Genomic DNA, 24520 nt, shown 5'->3' with positions numbered 1-24520 from the left:
CTCGACGTAATAACAAGTCGAGATGTCGAATTATTAACAAGCTCAAGTCTGTTGATCAGACACTTTTAGTCTAAATGCGAGGTTATACAAGCGTAAACAATAGTCTCGGCATTGTCCTGGGATAGATATTGCCTAATTTTTGCTACACCAGGAATGCAGTAAAACGCGCCCTTGTAGGTCTTTTAAACATGATCACTAAAATGGAAATACTGATCGAATCTAGTTCAGTCCTATATTCCAAGGATGTTTAGAGAGACTGATACATCATCTCCGATATGAATTTGGCTGAGGGGAGGCCGTGGACAATATCTTGAACTGATAATTAAAAGTTCAGTCTTATCCTGAGCTAGTTTGATCTTACTGCCATAATCCAGTCACCAATATGCTTAAGCTCAACTGACTCCTTCGCACTATATATACAGATGGTTGGAAAATATTACGCGTTAACGTACGCAGTTGTGACAACTGGGCTCCATGCAACATTACAATCGAATCCTAAAATTTTGGGTATTCACTCTTGTGTAGTCGATTTAAATAGTTTTTTTTTTAACAAGTTTTTGTCTCAACGTACCTTCAAGAGCGATAAACTAACATCTTAAGAAAGGAACGTCACGGTATACTCGATTTATCGCCCGCATATCATCGTATTCAAATCTTTAAAAATGGCTAAATATGATACCATGTACCAATCAGACATAGGGCCTGTCCACATAGGAGGTAGTTTCTTTAGACAAATTTTGGCCAAGGTGGGCGAATCTTTAAACGTACCGCCGACAAAAATTTATCGCACGTGAAAACTGGAAAAATCGGCTAAATAAACAAAGTCGTGTCACTTGTCTGTCGTTTGTAGTGAAAACTCAGTATACCACCAGCAGCCTTCATTTGAACTAAGTTCAGTTCACCCGTTAGGCAATAATTGCCTTTGATTGCAAAACTCGTGGATTTAACACTTTAAATGAATCCTGGCGATGTAAATTTAAATCCACTGGCAAACTGTGCCGGCGTGTCTCGAGAGCAGATCAAGCGTTGACAGAATTTGTCAGCTTTGAATTTTTGTTGGGGATGCAAAAAACGATACATAAACTGTATGCATAATGAAATGAGAAGCTGTTCAGAAACCTTGCCGTAGTGTATTTTGTAAAATGACATTATTCCAAGAATTAATATAATTAATACTTACCTTCCAAACCCGATGATCCCGTTAGCTCCGCGTGATAAACATTCCGCCCTTAGAGATTCCATAGGGTCTTGAATCTCTGCATTCTTTTGTTTCGCTGCTTTCCACATCAATTCTTTATTTTCCCTGTTTGTTATCATCGTATTAAACCAGAAAACTAGCAACTCTTTTTCAAACAAGCTTATAAATCTGCTTATGTCAGAAGATTTCTTTCCGAGTAATCTAAGGATGGAGCTAACACAGAAAGTGTGAGAAATACTAGAATTACGATTAACGCGTTTTCCTGAGAGTGAACATCACCGGATAAATTATTCACGAGAGAAAATAAGGAATAACACAAACAGGTGCGACGGCAGAACAAAAAGCGGAACAATATTTTATTGTCTTGCGTGGGAACTTACACAAAGAAACATTCGGTCTTTTAATTCAAGAACAGTAATGGGGTTTAAAATGATTTCCGTGCAACAGCAGGGATACAAACTTCTAGAGATCTGAAAGCGTTGATTGGGATAAGTTCATAACACGAGAATATCAACTGTTGATATTTTTTTGCGAGGTTCATAACCTCCCCGCCACTTCCAAAAAATTGCTTTTTGACGTTTCGTTCCAGTCTCCTCCTACCAACTGAAGTCGAGAAAATAAACGTAAGTAACCTGAAATCGGGTGAAACAAGAACAACAACCAAAAAAAGGCAGAATTCGAATTCGTTTTAAAATGTGCAAAAAATATATTTTTTAATCGTCATATGTACCTTATTTTACAAAAGTATGAATAAAAGTATGACACATCCAAGAATTCCTAGCGATGTTCGACGCATTGAAGAGAAATTATAAAAAAAATAATAATTGCCCCAAAATACAAAAATATACAGTATGAAATCTGGAAAATGAAACGCCTATTTTCAAACGGCTAGGTTTTCCTGGATCCCTTCGTAATCAATACAGCAACAAAAGAGTTCCTCCACATCACATTAATTCAAATCACTTCAATAAGCATTTCAAATAAACTTATTTCAAGAGTCGATGTGATCTGAACAGTGGCTTGTAAGCCATTCGAAATATGGTCACGTGTCTTGTCACCTGGGCTTACTTTGAAGAGCATACAATACGTCATCTTGATTGACATTCAAACGTATTCTCTGTTCCAGATCACGACGGCCAGATTCCACTAGAAGTAGTTTCCAAGCCCCTAATCGACAGCAAACTCCCGCGGCTTGAGATGGTGTAAGCGTGGAAAGACCTGGTGGGAGAAGATCAACGAGGAGAGTTATTGAAAGGTGAGGTTTAGATCGCAACGTACATCTAAGAGACGGGAAAAGGCCATTGCTCTCCACAACAACAATAACATTAAGCTCCAAAGAAACCGTAAGTGTCAAAGTACGGTTAAACTCAAGGGGGTAGAGTCACATGATTTTTGTATTCTTCCTGATTGGTTGACAAAGAGTTTATGTTCCCTTGATTGACAGTGCCGTGTCGCAGCAATACGGATGAAAACGTGACTTACCCTCAATGCGACAAAAATCGAGGAGTTGCTGGAAAACCTTAAATGAGCAAGATACAAAATTTTATCAGCAAACGTGTTTAATGATCCAGGTTTGGAAACTCTCACTTATACGTTTTGTGTAAAATCCATGAAGTGTACCTCCACTATCGCGGCCTAACTCCAAGAGTGCTTACCCACCATGGGCACCGGGTGGTAGTTACCCTTGGACTAGCCCCTGGGGTTACCCCCCGGCTTTAACCTACGGGTTACCCCCTCAGGCTACCCCAAGTATTTTCATTGATTTCTTAAAGAGATCCCCTGTGCTCACTTTAATTCCTTGGTCGGAGAGAAGCACTGTGAGAGAAAAGATTCTTGCATAAGGAAATCAAGCAATGACCCCAAAAGGGTCCTGTTTAAGGCTCATCTCTTGATTAAGAGTTCAGTGCGAATAAATTATACCTTAAATAAGTCATGATCACGAATTTTGTGTGGTTAACTCAGTGCTTTTTGATGGACCATACTAAAGGCTAAAGGCTTTCCAAATCTTCATCTACCTCTCATTCAATTTTGGCATCACCCGTGGATATCTTAAGATAAAAGCTACCGTCTTACTGCCTCGTAGGCGAGCGCAAATAACAGGGATGAAAAAAAATTTTAAAGAAATATCAAGCACGCCATGCGAAATAACTGCCAGCTTAAAAAATTGCACTTACATCTCCAAATGTCGCCTCTTCCAGTCCTGAGCTACGAAACTCAGCAATAACCGACTTCAGAAACAGACCCTCCATTTGTGTCAAGCATCTGGAATAAAGACAAATGTTAAAAACTGTTATACAAAATCAACAACGTTTCAAGCAATCCTTTCGAAATACATTAGCAGGATCCCTACCTTTAAGGTATTTAACCAAAAAGATTTAAAAAGGCAAAAGCTACCTCTCAGTCCCAAGATTTAACGAAATAAAATGACTGAATAAAAACACTGAGACATTATAAAGGTTTTTAAATTATTTCTGTGCTTGGTAACTTCCACTTCATTCCGGAAGATCGGAACATTTCAATTACATCTCTTACGAGGAATCACCCATCTCGTAAATTTAACCAGCCCCTTACTTCATGGCTCGTATCTTTGGCGATGAAAACATGTCTTGCAATGCAGCGTCCACGTGACTCATCCCCACCAATGCTGTTCCCTTCTTCTTCGACTGAAAGTCTGCGATCTCCACTGCCCTACGGCAGATATCTAAGCAGCGGCGAGCGTCACCGGAGACAGCTGCCACCTTTTCAAACAAAATGAAGCAAAACAAATAAGAAACAGATGAAATCCAGATCCATCGAGGAAGAGCACTACTATGACGTGTAATCTTGCACTTCTCGGTTGACTTCGAGTCAAGCAATCCAGACTAATTTAGTCTTAGGTTCAATTCGAGAGTGGGTAGCAATAAAGTGAAATTAATTTATACGTGAACAACAATTCGACGCTTCCATAATGGTTAACCTTTCTTGGGGCAAGCGATTTTTCAACGCATGCGCATACGTCTCTCTTTACCTTTCTTGAGACCAGCTGTATGGCATCCGGCTCAAAAGCGTTTAAACCAACGATACGAGACATCACAATCTCCTGTAGCTGTGAAAACGTGTAGGGCTGAAAAGTCAGCCGTGTCAGTCCCTAAAACAAAAACAAAATCCAAGAAGCTCTTACTGGCTGTTATGACTACTCTGGATTTGTTTTAACACGCTCAATTAAATAATCATTGCCACTCAAGCAAACTAAGAGACCGTAAAACTACTCACCAATCGGCTGGAAACTCGTTTCATCATAATTCGTTCCGGCAGATCCATGGTATTAGCAATGGCGAGCACGATCAGCCGGGAATGTCTCCGTGTCGGCCATTCAAACAAGTTGTACAGCACGTTTTGTTTACGCGTCCATAACAGGTCTAACTGAAAACGGAAGGAGGCATTGAATAAATCATTCAGTCTTAGGTCTTCGCGGTAAAAGATGCCCGCGTCGCCCTGAAAATGTCAGAGGACTGACAGCAGGTCTAGTAAGGTAATTCTTTTGATTGGTACCTCATCCACCAATAAGACGACAGGATCTCTATTAGGTGCTGGTGTACTGAAAAGTTTGTCCAACAGATTAGAGGCGTGTTCGGGTGTGGCCTTTTTTCCCGTTAGAAGCTACAAACAGTTAAAAGAAAGACTTGTAAGTTTAGAACTTTTACCTGTAACGACAAAAAAATACTATTATCCTAGGAAAGAATCATTTTCACTTGAGCGATGGCAAACAAGAGCAGAGGACAATATCAAAAAGAGCTGAAAGGATCTCACAGTACAACCGAGCGACCTAGCCTGCGGGAGGCCCTCATTTTAATTGCTGCACGACGCACGACACACGACGCACGACGCACGACGCACGACGCACGACGCACGACGCACGACGCACGACGCACGACGCACGACGCACGACGCACGACGCACGACGCACGACGCCCCTTTAACCGCCCGCGGGAAGAGTTGAGACGAGTCGGGGAGAGTTTTTCGGGGGATCTGGCACTAATACTGTGTGCCAGACCCCTTGCTGACCTCGGGTCGCATCGCTCAAGGCTTCATACCCTCGCACGACCGAAGAAACAATCGGCCGAAACACTAATAACGAGTCCTTCTGCTCGCGCGCTACGAGCGACTGATCTCAAACACGGAAAGAACGGGAGTTACAAAATCAAGATTGACTCTAGGTCGGCATCTGATTGGTGAGTAGAATGGCGTGAATTTTCTTAGCCAACCACTCAGCATTGTAAAGAAAAAGCAATCATATCCTAAATCACTTTTGATAACAGATTATTTCTTTTACTAATGACTACTACAGTTACTAACTTTAAGGAAGGTGGAGTAAGCCTGTGCTGGTTCTGTTAGCTTCATTCCATTTATTTCCACGAACGTGAATTCCGGCAGGTCCTCGTCCTCTTGTATGCTGCGTAATACTTCATGTACAGTGGCTGTTTTTCCAGTCCCCGGAACTCCAGAGATGTACATGCACCTGCATTCACATACAAAAGAAGACAGCAATAAAAAAAACCTACAGTCAAACGGGATCAGAGCAATTTTAAATTGAATGTCGAAAGTAATACGGAACCCCTTTGGTTTTACATAACTTTGCTCTGTGACGAGTAAAAAAACTCGAGCAATCCTTCAACCAATCAGATGCAAAACTAAAGATAATCGCGACTTTGTCACTCGCGTTTTCCCGCGCTTCAGGCCGGCTGCTCGTTTTCACCTCGAGTTCTCATCTGCTAATGATTATGTAATCCCTTGTTCTGATTGGTCCCTAGGATTACTTTGGTTTGGTTTTTCGACAATCAATTGAAAACTGCTCTGAGAACTGATCAGTTGAGGAGTCGACCAGCTTTTGTGTCCTCATAACAATTGCGATAAACTATTTTTAAGTTGGCAATACCTATACGCGATTTGTTGTAATCCTATCAGCTTTGCTCATCCCAACAGCTTTCGTCATCTTTGAGTTCTTCTTCACTTCGTAATTGTGAATTAATATTTTTCATAATTCCAAGCGCAGTTTATCCACGCGTAACAAAACAACGTAAACTAGCCATGACCTACCCCCCCGTTCCGTCCTCAAGTTTCCCCTCCACAAAGTTAAAGATATCTGTAAACTCCTTCTCACGGCAGGGAAGAGACGAAGGAACTGCCGACACATGCAGTCTGAAATTACAAACAAAACAGATGACATGGAGACTAACAAAGAGAATTTTTGATAGTGTCATAAAACATGAACCACTGTAATCATGCGTTTATACACGAGCCTCTGGCTCAGATGCGAGGGCAAACTCATTCCAAGTCATGACACCTATAAATTGAGTGATTGATCACAACAGCCAATAGGAATAACGGAAAATATCACGAGGAGCCATTGAAAACTAAAAGTGAAGACAGGCAACCGGTATGAAGCGCGGGAAAACGCGAGTAACAGAGTCGCTGTTGGTTTGAGATTTGCATCTGATTGGTTGGAAAGATGGCACGAGTTTTTTTAGACCAATCACAGAGAGAAGTAAAGCTAATCCTACGCAACTCCGTATCGCTTGGACAGTAAATTTTTATACTTCTTACGAAAACAGAAGTTTCTCGGAAGATACCACAGCAAACTTACTGGACTATGAAACAAGGAGTGAACTTCTAAAGAAACTGTGGTACTGCATCAGTGAGGGTATTACACTAGACGGAATTAATGTGAATCTTCCACCGTCATGAGATGTAAAATCGTACAGGGTTTTTCCCAATGTAAAGAGATTGTCGATTCTCTCTATGGACCTCTGTGTTGGCCAATGCACATTAGTGTGATTTCCAATTAACTACCGAAATTAATTTGGGATAGCTTTTTGCCCTACCTCGGTTTGTGATTGGTCCAAAAAGCTCGCGCTATGCTCTCAACTAATCAGACGCCAAAAAAAAACTAATCGTCACTTGGTCGCCCGCGTTTTCCCTCGGTTTTTGTACTTTGCTTTGTGGGTTCTCATTGGCAAGTGAAGACGCAAACCTTTGATGTAATTGGCTGTTGCGTTACCTTTGTTTTTAGTTTTTAACAGTCAATTGAAAATTGCTCCATCAACTCAGTTGGTAAAACTAAATCATCTTGAACTATGAAACAAATACATACTTTTTTCTAGCCATTTCTAGAGGTGTTCCCGGCGTTTTACAAGGCTGCTGCCTCTCAGGAATGCTTGGGGTCATCATTTTCTTCTGAGATGGCTGCCTACAGCTGTTTCTGGCTGGTGTCTTTGGTGTCTTTCGCTCAGTCTTTGGAGTTTTTGCCAGTTTCTGTGCAGAGTGTTTTTGAGGTGTTTTGTGAGGTGGTTTCACTCTAGATGGAGTTTTAGCAGTAGGTTTACCTATGGGTAATTAAAAATAGCTTTGAGCTGACATTCAAAACAATTGAATAAAGCCCTTGCAAGCTTGCAGGTGTATTCAAAGTCCTGGAATTTTTTGATAGAGGCCACCCAAAATTACTCTTGATAAACTCACATCCCCTTCCTTTTTTGCCTTCAGTAACAATGACACAGGAAAAAGAAAGGAAGATGAAAGCAGCTAACTGAGTAGAAATTCACATTCTTCTTGTTGCAAAAATTATGAAGTCAGGTTCCCTCTAGATATGCTAATGTAATGATACCCTGCCCCTTTAACCAGATTAGTTCTATGCTCCCAGCAAAATGTGCCTCTCTCCTAACAAGTGGCTTGCTAATTTGCTTAGCAGTGGTGATCAACAAGTATCTGGTAGGCACAAATTTGAAAAATGTCTTTTCTATTATTGCTAAACTTGAAGTTCACCTGCAAAGATCATTTCTTAGTTGACACCTGAGTTTCCCATACAATGCACATTGTAGGCATGAAATCTCCAATTATTACAATAACAATGGTACAGATATTGTTTTTATATCTACATAATTAGAATCACCCTTGGATGAGTCCTGTATTGCTGTGAATGAACTCTTGCCCTTGGACGATGATCTCAGTATTCTTATTGGTGTGCATTTTCCTTGAGCTGTTTTAAAAAAAATAGAAAACATGGAAAATAACATGAGATCCATCATAAATTCTACTTAACTTTTTTTCCTGCAATGTTTGTAGTAAATGTGCTGAGAAAAGGTGACTGAAAACTTAGGAAATCAAAATCTTACTTCTTGTTTTACCAATCTTTTCCACAACCCAATCATTATCTTCATCGTCATCATCGTCACCATCATTGCCATCTGATAAATCACTAACATCACTTGGATGAAACACATCATCATCATCATCATCATCATCACTGATGTTGTCATCATTATCATCATCATCATCATCGTCCTGGTCATCACTACATCTTGACTCACTCTCAAGCACTTGCTCTAAGACTTCTGCTGTACCTGTAAAGAGATATACACACTAAGCTTTTATAATCAAAGATATTACACATAGAGTCAAACAGACATAGGAGTTGGAGGCCATGGATCTGATTACATCTTTGCAAATACCCTATCTCTCAGCCACCCCTCCCATCCATATAATTCATCCCTCTATCTTGACAAATATTCCTCCCACTCTGAGTCTATATTCAATTATTTTTTTTGAAACACCAAATTAACCAAATAATAAGTTGAAGTGGTAAATAAAGCAGTGACTAAAATAAGGTTAGGGGTCTTGAAATCTCTCCATCTCAAACAGCGCTCATTTATATCCTCCTGTGCATCTTAGAGTCTGAAAATTTTTGCAACAAGGTCTAAGATTTTTAAACCCAAGTTTCAGCACCACAGGAAGTCACAGACCTACCAACCATAAACTATTCTCAAAAGCAATAAATAAAAGAACATACCATATCTCTGCCTTGGAGACATAACTTGTTCTTTTGTTTTTCTTTTACTATTGGAACCCTTTGTTCTTTTAGGTGTCACTGCAGATTCATCTGGAACACTGCGGCTTGCTCTTCTTTTTAAAGAAGTTCCAGTGTCTCTATCAAAGATCAATGGCTCAATAGACACCATGCACTTTTTTTCAATTGTTAATTTCTTTGTACTCCTGGGAGTCTTCTTGTTTGTCTTTGAAGTGGAATTATCTGCAACTACAATGAATGTTGAAACACAATAAGTGGTGAGGGATACAGCCATATTCAAAGATGGGAATACATACATACATACATACTTTATCAAGACTCCCTTCAACAGGGCTTTTCAGTTACAATTTTAACTATTACATAGCACTGGTAATTAAGAAAACTAACTTATTTACAGTAATTTAGTGAAATTCAAAATATATTCAAAATTATTTCGTATGAAACACATTATTGTAAAGTATCTGTTTAGAACTGTTAATTTCTATAGTGTTCTTGTTACTGTTGGCTAGCCCATTCCATTCCCTTGGAATCTCCCTAAGCTCCCTAAAATAATAGGATATTTGACTCTGATTAGTGGTTGGCTGCCTTGAGCTTTGGAAGAAAAAATAAATTTATACAAATCCTGGCCATGAAAATTTGCACTACGATGCTAAAACTTGTAATTAATTGATGAGTGAGGGGAGGGTGCCTGGAGAGTCTATTGGAGCCATAAGGAAGTGGGAAAGGTAACCAAGACAACACTGTGAAAGGCCACCACTAGGCTCTGTTGACTGAAGATCTTAGTGGGAGAGGAGGGACAGAGGTGTCAAGTGAGTGACAAAGGCAACAAAATCAAAAATGGCTTGGCATCAAACAGAGCAGTACAGACCTAATTATGTACTGAAAAAATACCTTAGAAAGCTGGCCAGCTGGCCACCATTATCTAGGGTTTAACCTAATCTAAATGACATTTCCCTGTACTCAACCACAGAACAAAATTGTTAGATATCAGCTCCTTGCCTACCCTTTTCTTTAGCTGGCGTCTTTTTTGCTTTTGGTGTTTTTGCAGTGTTATTTGGCTTCCTTGGGGTTTGCTTTGGAGTTCTGACATGATTTATCCCTCTTTCTATAGTCTGTTCTGTGTTTGATGTAGACTTCCTGGAAAGCCTTTTATTAACAGGATAAAGGTTGTAATTCTGGTCAAATTTAAAGCGAATATAATAAAGACCGTCTCGATAAGAACTTTGTAAATAATCTGGAACTTCATCTTGCGGTTTTAACTTTACAACATTGCACTTTCTCCGTATATCTTCAGCTTTAATATGATCATCTCTAGAACTACAACAATCCTCACTTTGTAGCAATAATTCTGTCCAAGATTTTGGGATATCAGCAGGTTTCTTCCCTTTGAGTTCTGAGATTTCACCATAAGTGTAATACCACTGTACTATAGCTCTGTTGGGATCTTTAGATTCCTCAATTTCATATAACTTCTGTACATGTGCAATGGAACGCCGCCCCGTGCGTCCGAGTATAACCACATCATCTCCACACTTGATCAGGATTCCGTTAACTTTGCATTGGCTGATGAACAGAGAGAAATAGAAAGGAAGATTTAGATTTTGACTCTAAACTGTCGTACGTTTATACGAAACAGTAAGAATTTTGATCTTTCTGCGAGCGATTGAAAACATATCTGACATTACCTGTAAAATACTTTTCCATCGTCTATAGTGCCATTACCAATCCATTCTAGGGTATTAGTAGAAATTTCTCTTTTTGTTGTGACAGGCATCGTGTCCAAATATGGCGGTAATCTCGACAACTATACTCCGAAACTATCCGAAACTATTCATGAGAACTCAAATCTGGCCGCCATTACACGTGCACCAGTAGGAGTGGGAGCTGGGGAGACTCATTCCCAGTCAATCTCGTACATTTCTAGCAACGCAGTTGTGCGATTAACTTGCATGGCTTTTTCATATATATATATATATATATATATATATATATATATATATATATATATATATATATATATTTATTGTTATTTTTTTTTAATTCATCGACTAATTTCATTTGCGTGTAAGTGCGGAGAGAATCATTTAGGCAGATGCCAAGAAAAGAAAAGTTCAGAATGATTCATAATCGATCCCCGATCGTGGAAGGTCAATCAGCCACAAAGCGTGATGTCATGTGATGTTGACGCATTATTCAAGACAGCTGACCTACTATTTTTTAGAATCTCTTTCTGTTGGTGTTTTTCCAAATTAATGCCGTAAGAAGTTGAGGTTTGGTCATGCAAGAAAGTGATATGTGATTGATCCAGGTCACACGAATTTCCCTAATTCCAAAAAGCGGAACACATGTATTAACAAATTTTTTCACGATTACTGTAACCTGAATCAACAAGTAAATCCTATAGGTGGAAATTTTTGCCATTTCATATTTTTTCGGAAGTATTAATTTTTTTGTCCCAACGTGAAGGAATGAAAAGGAACAAATACAAATTTTCAAAGCAAGGGTAAACCTAACCTCTTGTAGCAACAAAGTTGTGATCTTGACGATGTCATTGAGCGAGTGTATTGTATAAAAGCAGAGACTGATACATGATAGAACTAATGTGCTATTTTTTTTCGTGTTTTTTACAGCTGGCCAAACCAGCATTCTTCTACATGCATTGTAGTTAATATTTGTTGATTAATTATAGTTTAGTTTTTATATGTTGCAAGTGGCTCAGACTTCCGGAGCGGAAATACATGTTTAGATCCTAGGACAAGGTGAAATCAAAGATTAAACAGAGTATTTAAAAATCAAACGAGAAGGCAAAGTTTAAACTGATAAAACAGTGATATAGTGTAGAAATTTTACAGCAGCAACTAGTGCAACGATCTAATGGTGTGATTTTCTCTTCGGTAGAAATCCGCTTCCTCGAACTTCCCAAGGAAACGGGAATTGGTTCGAGTTATCGAGGGTTCAAGATTATCAGGATTAGAGTTGAATTTCAATTTCCCGTCTGTTATTAATACGGATTCATGTTTTTACCATCCTTGTAACATCAAATTAATTTTCATACATTTGGTCTCTTCTATAAGAGCTTATTTTTAATAAGAACGTTTAGTTTGGGAAGTTCAATGAGCTAAATGTACCATATTTTCATAAACACATCTATTGACAGACTCTGAACCTGTCCGTCACATCCGGTGGGATAATCCTTAGCCTTCTTTTATCCTTTTATATGGGCAAAATCCTTGAAGGCCTAATTAGCAAACATTTGAAGCCTATGTCAAGAGACAAATTAGCTCCTATGTTGCAGAAATTTTTTCGTCGGGAATTACCGAGGAATATAAAACATGCAATTTAGCAGACGCTGCTTATTTACCCTGATGATGATCAAAAACGTCTAGTTTTGACTTTTAAAACATATTTTTGCCTTGTAAATAGCTCATGTTTTCATATCACGTTTTTACCAATCGCGATTAGGAAAGAGTGGAAACTGTCAATCAGCTATGTTCTGACACTTCGACGTTTATCGAACGACGTTTGTACTTAAAGTTTCGAGTTATCAGGGTACATTTGAGCCAAGGGAAAGTAGAATTAACTCGACCTAATGGAAATTTCGAGGTAGCTGATAGTAAATGGCCAGAAAATGAGGAAATATAAAATCTTTAAATCCGGTCTTAATCGAGTTAACGAGGGGTTCTATTGTCTATTTTTTAACAAGGCCGATGATGTATTAAAAACCGAAGGAGATAAAGAAAGACCCAGTCATAAAATATACGTATGCTCTTAAGTTTGTTGAAAATCAGTCAAACTAAATTTCAACTGATAATTTTTATTACTGTGTCAAACACTTTTACTTGCGGATAGTCGACTTCCTGCAAATAGTGTGACGTTTTCCATATATCTCTACTTCCTGTAAGACTTGAGATCGTTAAAAAAACAAGTTATTAATTCAACGTAAATGTCTACGTGAAATCATTCATGTCTCCGCGACAAAAGGTCAATTGTTCAGTGTCAACAGATATAGTATATAATCCTTCTCCTGTCTCAAGTTTATCAGATAGTTTTCGTCATCGAGACTACAACATCAACAGTATTCAAATCGTGGAAAAAAATTTTTCTAGGTCTGGTGCACTGTACGAGCTACGAGATGGCATCGCTTTTTACGAAAAATTGGGGCAATGGAAAGGATTTCTGGGGAATGAATTGGCAGTACGATCCACAATGGATATTGAACGAGGAACAAAAGGAAATACAGCTGGAACTAATAGAATGCTGTCGTACACTCATCAGACCCAACGCAGTAAGTTTTTGGTATAACGAGTTACACCATGTTAATTCATTATCTTGAATTTAATTTTAAATTTGTAAGACGACTATTGAAAAAAAAAAAGTCTTCTTTTGCAATTTCGTGGCGAAAACTGGAGCGAGTTCGCGCATGGAAAGAGGAACGAGGAACGAGGAGAATGTGAACACGCATTCTAAATAGAAAACTGATCAGCGCTGGCGCTGTCGGATTAAGATTATAGACGAAATGCATTCATGGATTAAGTCTTCTAATTTTCTTCTTCCTGTTTTCGCTAAGGCCTTTTTTGAATAAAATTCCTGTGTTCCAAGAATCAACGGAAACTCTTCAATTTTCCTCTTTTCAGCACAATCTAAATTTTCCGCGTGTCACTCTACCACTCTTAGGGGAGGGCACATTGCATATTACATTAGCCTAAATTCATTGTTAACAGTTTGAGCTTCGTTAAAAAATTCCGTAGAGTGTATTTCATATTGTGGATTCTGGGTAAGAAATGCGGGTTGGGAAACTGCCCATCGGTACTAGATATATTCCGCATTACTTCTTTGGCAGTAGGGGACTCTTTGTTAGGAAGGTATGAGTTGTCTTCTTAGGCCCTGTCATGTGCGTACTACAGAGGATAAATTCAAAACTTAAACGATCGGGCCTTCGTCCATACTTCTCCGAATAAATTTTTCGCTCAAAACTGTATTTACGAAAATGTTCTCCAAAGTGAATGAATTTTACCCGCTGTTGGGTCTAAACTCGAAGGGAAAACATTTTGAAAACAAAGCTTTACGAACATGTGCAGACAATTTTTTTCAAACGAAATTCATCAGTTATCGCTGAGTAATATTTTACGTGGGGGAAAAGTTATCTATTTCAACAAAAATCTCATGTTAACGGAAATAATTATCAATGATGTCCCTTAACGGGTGCATATGATTTCGCTCAAAACTGTATTTACGAAAATGTTCTCCAAAGTGGATAAATTTTACCCGCTGTTGGGTCTAAACGCGAAGGGAAAACATTTTGAAAACAGAGCTTTTACGAAAACGCACTTTGATCAGTTTTTGTGAAACGAAATTAATCAGTTATCGCTGGGTAATGTTTTACGTGGGAGAACAGTTATCTATTTCAACAAAAGTGTCATGTTATCGGAAATAATTATCAATGATGTCCGTTAACGGGTGCATATGGTCGATACTTCGACGCGAGGGGGTGCTCAACGCCTTTCCGAGGGGGTGGGGAAAAGTTTGGTCTTGCATCTTACTCGTGTTACATTCGCCACTGATGATTCCATCCCCCTTTCCCTTCTCCACCCGAATTCCCCCCCCCGCCCCCCCCCCAAATAATTCTTTGAAATCGATACTATAAATTCAAATTCAAATTACATGTACGTGAAATAATTTTGTCTATGTCAAAGAAAGGTCAATTACAAAATCCAAAGAATGATAAAAAACAGAACTATGAATATCGTCAATTTATGCGAAGATTCTAGGTCTCATACGCGAAAATGAAAGCAAGCGAAGTATGATTTCAGAATGTCATTATACAGTTGTTTTTCTTCTTAAAAAACTCCAATCTTTGTTCATAAACTTGCATCTGGGTCAGTTTCGAACGAACCGCATTGATTTGATCAAGTCACTTCTCGAACTTCACATATTTTTATTTGATATCTGAAAACAGGAAAAACAATTTATTTTCAAAGATTTCTGAATCGTGACCTTTTCCGAATTATCTGTTGCTGACATCGCAGCTCTCGATGAGCGCACTTCAAATGTCTAGAAATTATGGTGATTTAATTCTTCTTAAAACAAAAAATTTTCCACGTTGCATTATCGGTGAAGTTTCATGATCACGATAACTATCGAGTCATGATTACGAAAAATTTCCTCTTTCGGAAATAATATTTATTTGGCTAAATTATAGGCAATCTTCTGCTAGTTTGCAACAGTTAGGTCATGTTTTCGTCTAAAACCATGATTCCTGATTCTAGAAGAAAAGACCCCTAAAATCGATAAACAAGCACAATATAACTCGTTCAAGATCGCATGTACGGTTTTAAATCGAGACCACCCAGGACGTGAGAAAATTAAAACAATATGAGAGAACGCCCTTTTCCTTGGCAAAGGAAACAAGTTAAGTGTATTTTAAGGGGGGCCATGACTATCTCACCTTGGCGGTAAAGCAAACACAGCATGACTCCTTCGACATCGCATGTACTGTTATAAATCTAGACCACTTAGAACTTGAGCAAATCGGAACAATACGAAGGAGCGCCCTTGTTTGTGGGAAAGGAAACAAATCAAGCATAAGTTGGAGGGGGATATAATCAATTCGCCATGGAAATAAACGAAAAATACCTGTTGAGAAACTTTAAGAAATGGAGAGCCAGAAGCTTTCAAAAATTTGCTAAATAGGGACAAGTTTGGCTTATGATTTTGTGGGAGGACGACTCGGATTTACTTGTCCTTGATTGGATACTGAGTGCAACCTAAAATTGACACAAATTTTTTATCTTTTAATAAGCTTGTCACTCATGAAAGATAAGGAAAAAGCTGTGAAAAAGTATTAGTTTCTCGCTCTAAAATGACAGATGAGTCGTATGAGAAAATTTTTCCCATACAGATCTAATTGCCACACTTTCTTTTATATTGTGTTGCAGCCTTAAACGCATATCTTTACGTGCTGGAATTTTGTTTTCGTCATAATATGAAAGCAACGTGCATCAACCCAGTGATTTGTTTTCCAAGGGTTTGTGTCTTTATTACAATCAACAAAGCCATATATCATCCTTAATTTCATTTGGTCTGCATGTTTTCGGGCTAAAATAGTGGCCTTGTTCAGTCGCAAATAAGTTCTAAAAGATAATTTGTTATTTAAATAACACGCTTTGGCTGGTCCCGATGGATATTGGCGTCTGGGCTTAACCCTAAGATTGTCAAATTTATCTTTAGGAGTTTATTTCTCACAGAGGACTTATCTTATCTTTTTGACGTTATCAATTGCCTTTCCTATAGGTATTCTGACATCGCAAAAATCACGAGAGGCTTAGAAAAGTTTTTCTGTAGATGTTGAGATCCAAAGGTTGCTTTCTTGAATTCTTTGCCATCACTATCGGGAGACTTGAAACTGTCTCATTGGGTTTTAAAATGTACAAATGCCAGCAAACTGAAACTCCAGACATAAAACGTGTCTTCTTATACAAGAGAGAGGATTAGGTTAAAAAGTTACAAAAAATACGTACGATTTTGAGTTCAAGCTGGTGTACTTGTGATTATCATGGGGGGGGGGGGGGGGGGCGCACGTCTGCCGGCTTGCCAGTATCAAATTAAGCAAAATTCCTTCAATTCTCAGGAAATAGTTTGGAGTGAGTAAATAAGCTTATAGAGATATTAAATACACGATCAAAGGCCTACTCTGACAAAGAAAAGCATAGACTGTCCTTCATTATATTAAAGAACTTCATAGCCACAATTTCATAGTTCTTTCCTTTCGGCGTGGCATTATGACTCGCTCAAGAACTTTCTGTGGCTTGTAGGTATAACATCAGACTGATAGAAAGAAGTTCTGAGATTCAATTCCAAATAAGAACTGAGTATTTCTTTAAAAACATTGCTTCTTATCTTCCTCGTTGTAACTCAAAGCCCTATTAGCTGTTTCATGCTCATTCTCAGCCAGTAATAATACTTCGAAATCTACCAGAAGCCTGATCCCGTTTTGAGCACGAGATGGTGTAAGTCATGGATGTATGATCACCTCGTATCAAGGGGTTGGAAAATCGTCTAGTCTACTCAACAAAACAAAAGACGGACGTGGAAGGATCAATCGACAAAGGAAATCCAAAACACAATCAAATATCATTTTCCTGGCATGACTAAATCGGATATTTCTTTCACATTGAGCCAAACGACTTTGACCGACCACAATTAGATTAGCGCGCCCACAATCAAGGAAACTATGAATGTCATTGTAAACAAATCATTTATCTAATGAGCTGAACCGGCCGGAAACGATCTAAAGTTATTTGCTTCGTTTTATTGTTTCCCTGTAGTTTTTTTTTAACCCTATACACCCTAACATCAGTATCAATATTCTCCACACTCTTCTGTATAAATTTTCTTTGGTACTGGTAAGGAGAATTCGTTTAAAAGACAAAGATTTATAAGCTGGCGATCATTTCGTTCGTTGTCATAATCTTAATGAAGGATTCAGCGCTATTACTGTAAGGAGAAAATTAGATGCTGGTCGCTCTTGGATTTTAAAGGGTTAACGCACTAGGTACAAAGCAAGAATCGTCGGTAATAGTTCTGGAAGGAACTCGAGTATGTGCTGCGTTTTCTGTTCAGCGGTCTCATTGAGTTTAAGAGTTGTTGTAGCTACGGCCACGCCAATCAGTGGTGCATGCCTTGGTGAAATATTAAGTATGACCTATAGGAAAGGCAGGTTATTAGATGATTAATGACTCTTCAGCAGCAAAATGAAAGTCGATAAAAATTCAAAGTATATTGAATCCAAGACGTTCGCCTATGAGAAAATGTGAACAAAAGGTTAAGGGCACCCCCCCTTTTTCAGGGAAGGAACAGAGAAGCTAAGAACACAGTGAAGCCACATTACTCGTGAAGCCTTAAGGAGCAGTTTTCATGTATCGCTAGGGTGAGGGAGGGGGGGTTAAGGGGGGTCACATGGTTTTCAGGGGAACGGAGGGACGATAAAAAAATGACCAGTCCCTTACCTCAATACCAAAAACACCTAATCATCACATCAAATGAGACATTTTAGTTATATGCCAACTAAAAGTGTTCCAATAAATATTTAGGCAATATGCGATGATACTTATACATTTCCAAGGAAGAGCATGGATGCCTTGGCTTCTCTTGGTCTTTTGGGACTTATCGTGCCTAAAGAGTTTGGTGGCCTGGGACAGAGTCACGTGTGTGCAGCAATGGTCGTGGAGACAATAGCACGATATGGTTGTTCAAGCACTGCAATGGTCTATGGTGAGTCCTCGTTTCACGAGAAGCAAAAATTCTGCCATAAACGAGACATTGAATTTGTTTAAGAGTAACAGGTATATTTACCTAAATTTGAGGGTAATTCTAAGAGGGAGACACTGTTTTTAAGGTAACCATATATCATGTCAGGGAAAATGATAACATGACAAAAAATGTTTGGCATTTGTATCACACTGCTTTCAAGTAAATTCATGAAAAATAGTGGTACCATAAATCCATCAAAGATTTGCCATAACAAAACTGTACTGGGGCGTCTTTATCAAAAGTTCACATAAACTTTTTGTATTCTTCGTTTTGCAGTTATGCATTTAGGTGCAGTCGCTTCTTTGCTATTCCGACATCACAATAACAAAACAATCCAAGATCTGCTGAGAAGACTTGACAGTGACAAGTTGATTGGCACCCTGGTGTTCAGTGACCCCGCGACAGGTACGCAAATGTTATATAGAGGAGTGATGAAATGAATTTGGAGTTAAAAAGTTAATAGATAAATATAAGAATTTAATATTTTTACATTCAGGATGTGGCTCTCTGTCTCTTGATTCCAAGTCGAAATCACAATTTCCGATTTTGGCTGTTTCGTTTTTGCTGAGGGAGGTAAATCAGCAGATAGCCCCCTAAATATTATGATTTCACAACAAAATCATCATAAAATTCTCACACTCTATGTAGATGTGAATCGAACCAAGGCCTTATCGATAAAAGGCGTGCACGCACATCTTTCAGCTATTCCTACTGAGTGCGCTCAATAATTGAGTCCCAACACAAAGTTTTTCATAATAAAATAAAGATTGAAAGAAGGAAAAAAAACTGAACGTCGGTGATAAAATTTCTCTCTTATCCTTCCGTCAATTGTCATACAATTGTCTCCATTGAGAAGAAGACCAAACAAATGATAGATTTCATCAATATTCTATTCTTTCGCTAACCTTCTTGCAAATGACTCACGTGCACAATGCGTACCTATCTATTGTCTCTTCATAGGCGGACATAATTGGTTTCCATTCAACTCCAAAGCTAAGCAATATGATGACGGCACCATTCAAATTTTACGTCACGGTGCTTGGGTAACAAGCGCTGGATTTGCAGATTTCTACGTTGTTGAAAGTACAAGTCCATCATTCGGAGGAGACTACATGAATCTGAGTCTGTTTCTTATGTTTAAGGTAAACCTTGTGCGTTGATAAAAGAAAAGTGTTCTCGTTTGTCTCTTCAAATGGTTGTTTGTGATGTAATAAAAATAATATAGACATTCCAGGAGCATGGCATGCATGCCCACAATAACGAAAAAGAGAAAAAAACGCAAAAAAACAAACAACAACACGAGAGCCATAGAGTATTGAACTGACCAAAGGATCGAATACTCGAAATGGAAATTAGTCAATTACTTATTTTGAAAAGCAACCAGTCAAAAAGGCGTACCGGGCTTCATAAGTTGACGTCATCACCTAGTCAAGACTGACTGGAATCTTGCGATCTACTTCCAAAGTGACTTTAATCGTGACATAAACGATAATATTTTATTATTTGTATGCTCCCCATCCAGGCTAGGCGATAATTTTTACGATCTCGTATGCTGATCCCATCATCATGTTTTTATGAAACTCAACAGAACGAAGTGCGTTCCAGCACCGATGATTGGTCAGCGTTGGGCATGCGCGGTAACCAGTCTAGCCCTGTTGTTTGTGAAGGTCTATTGTCACCAGACAGACTTGTTGGTTCCTTTGGTAAGTGTTACTGGACCAGAGCATTCTATTGCATTTCCACTAATAGATTTCATCATCACAGGACGCTTTTAAAATCTCTGATCTAAAGGTTGATCTAGGGGGGAGAATCACGGGGGGACCGACCCCACCCCCATTAGACCGACAGGTTCTCTTAATCTCGTACCCAGATTCTACCGTGTAACTGGCCTTGAAAGGTCTGGGCACGAGACTAGGGTTATCTTAGTACTTGTCTGAAATTAAAATTCTTGCAACTACAGTATCGTATGTTACTACATAATAGTATTCAATACTTACTTGTCCTGTATCATATATTATGTGATTTAAGCTATGGCGTAAATAAAAATTTGGACCCCCAATATGAAAAATTATTGGATCCGCCCTTGTAATACCAGCAGTATGCTGAACACTTATCGCATATGAATCCAGTGATGGCCTCGCTCATCAGCAAGTTTTTTGTAGCTCAGCTGGTACAACACATGGCCACAAGATCTGAAAGTTTGATCTTCCTAGGCTCGCGGGGGACTTAAACTTTTACTTTGTCTCACGTTCGTGATAAGCTGGATTCAACAATCTTTGTTTGTTGATAAATTACATTTCTATGCGTATGCAACCGAACCTCGTTTCGTTCTTTATAAATAGGTGAATTTCCATTAGCTGCACATGAAGTCATCGACCCATACTTCCTACTATTCAGCTCGGCCTGTTGGAACGGAATTTCCCTGGGTTCTATGGATATTGCCAAAAAACACGTGATTAGAACAGAACATGTCGATAAGGGGATGCGCGTGGCAGACTATCCAGTTATACAGGTAACATGCTGGTGCCCCCCTCTCCCGTCCCTATTTTCTGATATTCTATTTGGATTGAGAGAAGAAGACTCTATAACCTCTTAACTAAACTAAACAAAACGCTTTCGTTTCCATTCTCTTTCCTTCATTATTTACATTCTTCTATTAATCTTTATTTGTCAGTTATATATTTTTTATGGAATCCTTGTTATCAAGCTTACTAAAACCGGCTATTTTCTCTATCTTTTTTTCCTCTCTGAACAGGACAACTTTGGAAGATCCCTTACAGAAACCAACTGCAGCCGTATGATGCTGTTCAGTGTGGCACAAGCCATGGATCGAGTGACCAATGATAACGACTGGTCCATATATGAACAACCTTTCATGGCACCTATGTATGTCATAGATTCCACTCTTATTTCAAACCCTAAATCAGAGGGAATCTTACAATAACGTAACGTTGCATAAAGTTAATTCAGGTCACTTTACGTTTCATGACGCCACTTCACCTCACGCTTCTTCACGTTGTTTTTAGTCAACCGTCGTCGATTTACGTCATATCATATATGTCACACCAACTCATGTTATAATATGTTTCATAATGACCTCACGAGGAGTGATTATAACAAGTCCTGGCGCACTTCTTGACCAACAAGGCCCTTGTTCTCGCCGGGCGCGAGAATCTGTATAATCACTTGAGTTATCGTACTAGTGTGTCATATCGCATCATGACATGTCGATCACATTCCGCATAAAATACACCTCCATCAAACTATTCCACCACGTCTCCCATTTTTGTTAAAACATATGCTATTTTCTAATAACTTATCGGTCGGGAATTTTTTTAAGCGCTTATTTGTAAATCTTTATATTATTCCTTCTGTAGTCGCGGTCAGTTCCATCATTGGTGTTTTCAAGTCAAAATCAAGGCAGCTTCTAACGTTGATGCCGTCACAAATGAAATGATGCACGCCTGTGGTGGAGTTGGATATAAGAAAGAACTTGGTGGGTAAAATTATTTTAACAATAAGCCTTGTTTGTTAGTAGCCTCGTTTCAGTATCAACTTAAGCGAGGCTACTAAGTGGCATACAAAAAGAAGACTCGGTTCTTGGGTGTGTGATTTTCTCTGTAACTAAAAAGTTCTATCAAGAAAAGCGGGTTCTTCAAGGTGAAAGGAAAAGAGGCGAGGAGCTGGGAAGTCTAAGACATCTGTGTATCTCACAGACTTCGCAGATTTAGGCGGCTGAATAAGTGGCTGAAGGGTGGCTGTTTTCAATAGAAGGGGGGAAGCTCTCAGCTTTTGTGCAGGACTTCGAATCCTATGTGGTCCCAAATCAGGTCAGCCTTGCCACCAGGCGTTTTCTTTTCCTTAGCTGTAAGCGTGCATAGTTTGGGAAGGGCTGTTCTTTATCAGTCTCCCACGCTCACTCAAACGTCCATGTTTAACCGAGTAAGGAATGCCTAGGCACTGGACTGATAACAGACCTTGGTGGGGCTTATTGTACTTTCCATTTATGCAGGGGCTCCTGCCCATTATAGTACCTCTCTCTCTCTCTCTATCATGAGGGAACTTGGTAGTAAAAACATAATATCCTCATCGCAAAGTAACCCGACTATAGAGATAACTTCAACTTTATAATGAAGAAACTCATCATGTTTGGCTCATGCGCATTGTAGGTCTGGAACGCCTTCTCCGGGATGGCAAAGCAGGATGGTTAATGGGCGCCAGTAACGAGGTGCTCAGACAAATTGTTGGAAAAACGAGCCTGTTTGGGCTTGAAGTCTTGGACCTCTGGTAAATAATCTATCCTGGTACTAATTCATTCATGTCCACACTAGTTAACTAGAAGTTTATTCCAAATAGATGATTGAAATTTTATTACATTGTTGGAGTTTGACTCTGCTTTTACTTTGGGTAAATGCTTTTTGTTATGATCGAAAAGTTTACGTGAGTAAAGTTTACTGTTCCGACCCTGTGAATTAGTTTTCTTGCTTTTTAAGAATGTCATCTTTTCAGTTTTATTCTTCCGTTTCGTCATCAAGTTCGAAAACACAAAGGCCTATTGGACTCCAGATCGAAAAGTTTGAGTGCGAGCCTTGGGCAAGTGACTTTCTTCATTTTCTGCAGTGTATTTTTGAAAATAACTTTTTTCTCTCACTTGTAATTCTCAGGGGGAAGGTTTCTGATACACGTGTGCTTAATTCAGAACTGAGGAAGCTAAGTGCAGAAGAAAAGAAAGAACTGGCGCGCAAACTTCTCATTGAAGCCAGTAATGAAGACAACGATTTCAACCACAACATCGAGCTTCAGAATTCTTACCAAGACTCGGAGTTTGAAAATCCATTCAACACCAGTCCTCCAACTATGTTGAAATCTCTGGACATAGATGACGAGTTGTCTCGCAACCCTTCTCTCAGACCAAACGAGTTCACCGCCCTGAAACTACACTCAGTAAAACCTCTCGGGGAAACGCTTGCCGAGTACACATTTTCTCTTCCCCAGGCTACAGACTTCACTGGATGCTTCCCTGGTCAATACGTCCTGGTGAGGATTGGGAAACATCAGAGGTTTCTCTCCCCTGTATCACGCGCAAAAGAATTGGGCAAAATTTCGCTCTTGTTGAAACATGAGACCAATGGAATATTCTCCAACTGCATCCGTGCTCTTCAAATTGGTGAGAATAACATAACAAAATATTTAGAAGTTAAATGTAAACCTATACTCTGAAAATTCAGCGAATTTTGTCGAATACTGTTTTTATCGGCAAGGATAACCGCCTGGGTAAAATAAATCCAAAGAACTTTTTGATCTTTTCTTCAGGTGATACCGCAGATTTTCGCGGACCTTGCGGTGGATACGAGTATCAGCCTAATTCTACCAAGTATTTGACTCTGGTGGTGGGAGGTATGTCCTGCCAGCCTGCTGTTCAGATTATACGTGAAATAATGGCTAATCCTAAAGACCAGACCTCTGTAACCCTGGTCCTCTGTGCTTCCAGACCAGCTGATATACCTTACCTCCAAGAATTGCAGAAATACGCCTTACATGACAAACGTCTTACAGCTTCATTCACGGTGTTTGAAGTCGACTGTGATGATTGGAAGGGAGGAGAAGGTTATATTGATGCAAAGTTTTTGTCTAGTACCCTTCCCCTCCCAGAAGAGTCTAGCCATCGTGTGGCTGTGTGCGGAGGGCCCCGTATGGTCCTGGGAGTACTTCAGGGGCTCAGAACGCTGGGTTACTCAAGTGACAAGATCTTTGTGTACGGTCAGTTTGGGGTCCAACAAATCAGGGCTGTTTATGGAAAACATGCAAAGCTGGCGGAGCATAGGGAGACTCACATTATCAACGGATATCATTAATCAAACGTCTTCATACGGATTACCAGAAAATAAGCCTGCGTCTGCGTGCTTATGATTGGAGAAGTAAACTTCGCCCTTGACCAAATAGGATACCATGATATTTCAAGCTTCTTACATCTCTTACTATACGATGACACATCGAGAAAGACTCTTTTAGGCTGAGAACAATTGATTGTTCCCATCGGATCGACTAGAACTGAACTAGAAAATTAACTGTGAAAATTTAGGGTCAAGTTTGTGCAAAGATTAACAATTTTGCATGATTGGCGCGACTGACTAACGAAAAACGGTTACGATTTTGACTACATAGATCGTATT

At 39.2% G+C, this 24520-nt stretch overlaps 2 protein-coding genes across 3 annotated transcripts in view; one reads left to right on the top strand and one right to left on the bottom strand.

The window, feature by feature from the left end:
• Nucleotides 1–1884: 1884 nt before the first annotated feature.
• Nucleotides 1885–10931, bottom strand: LOC113678358 (origin recognition complex subunit 1-like). 2 transcript variants are annotated; one of them, XM_027195242.2, is made up of 15 exons: nucleotides 10724–10931; nucleotides 10042–10601; nucleotides 9021–9266; nucleotides 8347–8574; nucleotides 8124–8210; nucleotides 7329–7560; nucleotides 6275–6376; nucleotides 5534–5696; nucleotides 4730–4837; nucleotides 4451–4600; nucleotides 4206–4325; nucleotides 3770–3936; nucleotides 3373–3460; nucleotides 2681–2717; nucleotides 1885–2416 (listed from the first exon to the last, which is right to left on the bottom strand). In XM_027195242.2, the coding sequence occupies exons 1-15, from the start codon at nucleotides 10810–10812 to the stop codon at nucleotides 2253–2255; spliced, it is 2541 nt and encodes an 846-aa protein (XP_027051043.2). In that variant the 5' UTR covers nucleotides 10813–10931; the 3' UTR covers nucleotides 1885–2252. The 2 variants fall into 2 exon arrangements, with proteins under 2 accessions (XP_027051043.2, XP_089044198.1); XM_089188072.1 differs by having other exon boundaries at nucleotides 10372–10601.
• Nucleotides 10932–12997: 2066 nt separating this feature from the next.
• LOC113678339 (uncharacterized) overlaps nucleotides 12998–24520 on the top strand; it is an 11707-nt gene continuing 184 nt past the window's right edge. Inside the window, exons 1-11 of the mRNA XM_027195223.2 lie at nucleotides 12998–13323; nucleotides 18128–18308; nucleotides 18624–18752; nucleotides 19308–19489; nucleotides 19936–20050; nucleotides 20690–20859; nucleotides 21103–21233; nucleotides 21725–21843; nucleotides 22517–22634; nucleotides 23012–23514; nucleotides 23661–24520. The exon at nucleotides 23661–24520 is cut by the window's right edge and continues 184 nt beyond it. Coding sequence (XP_027051024.2) covers nucleotides 13171–13323; nucleotides 18128–18308; nucleotides 18624–18752; nucleotides 19308–19489; nucleotides 19936–20050; nucleotides 20690–20859; nucleotides 21103–21233; nucleotides 21725–21843; nucleotides 22517–22634; nucleotides 23012–23514; nucleotides 23661–24202 — 2343 coding nt within the window. The 5' untranslated portion in view covers nucleotides 12998–13170 and the 3' untranslated portion in view covers nucleotides 24203–24520. The remainder of the gene's footprint in view (nucleotides 13324–18127; nucleotides 18309–18623; nucleotides 18753–19307; nucleotides 19490–19935; nucleotides 20051–20689; nucleotides 20860–21102; nucleotides 21234–21724; nucleotides 21844–22516; nucleotides 22635–23011; nucleotides 23515–23660) is intronic.

This window comes from Pocillopora damicornis, chromosome 11, assembly GCF_964200805.1.
Source record: "Pocillopora damicornis chromosome 11, jaPocDami1.2, whole genome shotgun sequence".
Lineage (NCBI taxonomy): Eukaryota > Metazoa > Cnidaria > Anthozoa > Scleractinia > Pocilloporidae > Pocillopora > Pocillopora damicornis.
This window is presented reverse-complemented; position numbering and strand designations above follow the sequence as displayed.